Below are 2,718 nucleotides of genomic sequence, written 5' to 3' on the forward strand. Positions count from 1 at the left end.
AATGTGGAGACAGCTGAGAAAAAAAACACTTGAGATGAGGTTGAGGATTCCACTGGATTCACAACAATGAGGACCACTTCAATGTGACCGTGAAGGGCGGACACAGGAGCATAAAGGAGTTGAAGAATGGTCTAGAAATGAAGACATGGAAAAGAGCTTGGCATTGCCGGTGTTATGAAACAACAGTTTATGGAACACAACATGGCATTCTGCATCCTTGCCTGTGCTGGTTTTTCTGTGCTGAATATAGAATTTCTTCTTGCTTTCTTGAATTATTCCCCATCTTTTAAGGCCAAGTTTAGGTAGGACTTCCCCTATAAATCCTTTTTGTGCCTGTTTATGCCTGTGGGCTTTGGCTAATCTTTGTCTGCATTACTGATCTTTAGCTTAATCCTAGCATTTAACTAAATAAGCACTGCATGGGCCTTGGACACAGGTGGACTAGAATTTGGACATCCACTTATGAACTGTGTTAACTTGCAACATTACTTCACCCTTTCTTTCCAGTTCCTTAGATTTCTCTTGAGTAAAATAGACTGGAAATTATGTTACTTAAAACTACCCTGTATTGTTTCTGTGGTCATCAAATGGCAAACTATATAAAAATGCTACCATGTGAACAGTTAGTAAAAGCTATCCAGGAAATGTTACAATTTTGCTCATTGCTCTGGGAGTATAGCTATGAGTAAATTCACAGTATATTAGTGTCCCTCCTCCTTTTTATCTAATGCACATGTCCATACAGTTACCAGGTATTTGCACAGTGGTATCGGAATAACATCATGTTGGCTTCCATTTCTCCAGGACTGCTCATGTCCAGTGGCCAAATATGGAAGGAACAAAGAAGGTTCGCCCTGACCACACTAAGGAACTTTGGTTTAGGCAAGAAGAGCCTAGAGGAACGCATCCAGGAAGAAGCCCACCACCTTGCTGAGGTCATAGCAGAGGAGAAAGGTGAGCATTTCATAGTTTAGGTATGGGAAGTTGGGACCGAACCATTCATTGACCAGAAGTTTATTAAAGAACTAAATCCAATCCCTATGCCCAGCACTGTTATAGGCCCTGAGTTAGCAAAGTGCATACCTTCCACTGACTCTCTGCTTAAGGAAGACACAGTTAGACGTGCATTAAATACGTTACTGTTTAAGTACTGATCATAAATTTACTTATCATAACATGTAACGAATTCTTAGCATATGTTAGATGCTCTAGGTAAAGCTTCAAATATGCTTCTCAATTAGTTATGTAGAGCAGACTTTCTGTAAAAATATAGAGACAATCTAGTGGATTTTTGAAGGACTCATCTCTTCCTTCGTCCACCTCTAGGACAGCCTTTCGACCCTCACTTCAAGATCAACAATGCAGTTTCCAATATAATTTGCTCGATCATCTTTGGGGAGCGCTTTGACTACCAGGATGCTGAGTTTCAGGAGCTGCTGAGGTTACTGGATGAGGTTACGTATTTGGAAGCGTCTCCTATGTGCCAAGTAAGCACTTCTCTTCCTGCATCTTGCTCTGGAGTATTGGGCTGATGTGTGCCACAAATAGTTTCTTCCTTTAGGTTTTCTTGGTGTTTAAACAAAAACTATAGCGATTTAACATTGAGTTTAACAAAAACTACTTAAAATATTAATTTATTGTGTTTAGTTATTCTTTTCTTTGTCTTTTTCTTTTTCTTTTGGCACTGGTTGTGGAACCCATGGTTTCAGGCGTGGTAGGTATAAAATTAAAAATATTAATATTGTGTTTAGTTATTCTTTTCTTTGTCTTTTTCTTTTTCTTTTGGCACTGGTTGTGGAACCCATGGTTTCAGGCGTGGTAGGTATAAAATTTACAGTGAGCTACATTTTCCAGCCCAACTCTAGTTCTCTAGTTCTTTCTTTCTTTCTTTCTTTCTTTCTTCCTTCCTTCCTTTTTCTTTCTTTTTTATTCCTTCCTTCTTCTCTCTTCCTTTCTTTCCTTCCTCCCTCACTCTTTCTTTCTTTCTTTCTTTCTATATTTTTAAACCAGCATCTTGGTAGGGTAGGTAGACCCATTTGACCTTGAGCTTGCAGTGATTCTCCTTCTTCAGACTGGGATTACAGGTGTCAATTTTTACTATATACAAAATAATTCTATCATTCACACAAACTACAGAATTTTATGTGAGCTGCATCTGTGTTGGTCTTCTTAGTCAAACAACAATATTGCCCTTGCCTTTGAGTGTCTACTCTCCATGTTCCAACCTACATAGTTCTCTCTTTTCTCCTCAGATGCATTCAGCAGGGTGTTTTTTGTTTTTTGTTTTTTGTTTTTGAGATTCATCTGTATTTTTTACACAAATTAGCATTGCATTGTAAGAATGTGCCACCCTGGCTAATCATCATTTTACTGCTGGGCATGTGAGCTGTTTCCAGGCACTGAATGCTATGAATCAAGCTGCCATGATCATTCCCGTGCAAGCGTCCCCATGGACGCACCTCACTTGTTGTTCATAGATGTGTTCACACAAAGAAAGGTAAAAATTTCAAAACTTCTGGTACTTGCTCCTGACAAGTGTCTTTTCCTGGAGCTTCATGATTCTATCACATAAAGCTGACTGTTGGATTAGGATGACTCCTGGCAAACAGAAAGGGTACAATAAATGGAACCATTTTAGTTACGGTCAAAGTTGCTTTGTGTTCCTTGTTATCACTGTGAGCTATGGAAGAGCTGAGTCCAGCAGTTCCATGTGCTTCT

General features: G+C 39.2%; 1 protein-coding gene across 1 annotated transcript; it reads left to right on the plus strand.

Annotated features, from left to right (window-relative positions):
* The first annotated feature begins 767 nt into the window (after positions 1-767).
* LOC104875800 (cytochrome P450 2J2-like) lies at positions 768-1,547 on the plus strand. The gene is made up of 2 exons (XM_010643521.1): positions 768-954; positions 1,327-1,547. Exons 1-2 carry the CDS (start codon positions 783-785, stop codon positions 1,530-1,532), a joined length of 378 nt encoding a protein of 125 aa, XP_010641823.1. The 5' UTR covers positions 768-782; the 3' UTR covers positions 1,533-1,547.
* Positions 1,548-2,718: the final 1,171 nt, after the last annotated feature.

Source organism: Fukomys damarensis, unplaced genomic scaffold, assembly GCF_012274545.1.
Source record: "Fukomys damarensis isolate Sample0158 unplaced genomic scaffold, DMR_v1.0_HiC HiC_scaffold_5656, whole genome shotgun sequence".
Classification (NCBI taxonomy): domain Eukaryota; kingdom Metazoa; phylum Chordata; class Mammalia; order Rodentia; family Bathyergidae; genus Fukomys; species Fukomys damarensis.

What these genes read in the sequence shown, in the direction of transcription:
- LOC104875800 (XM_010643521.1), top strand. Translation starts at nt 783, where the DNA reads ATGTTGGCTTCCATTTCTCCAGGACTGCTCATGTCCAGTGGCCAAATA. An exon ending in GGTCATAGCAGAGGAGAAAG is followed by an intron (nt 955 to 1,326) that starts GTGAGCATTTCA and finishes GTCCACCTCTAG; the next exon opens with GACAGCCTTTCGACCCTCAC.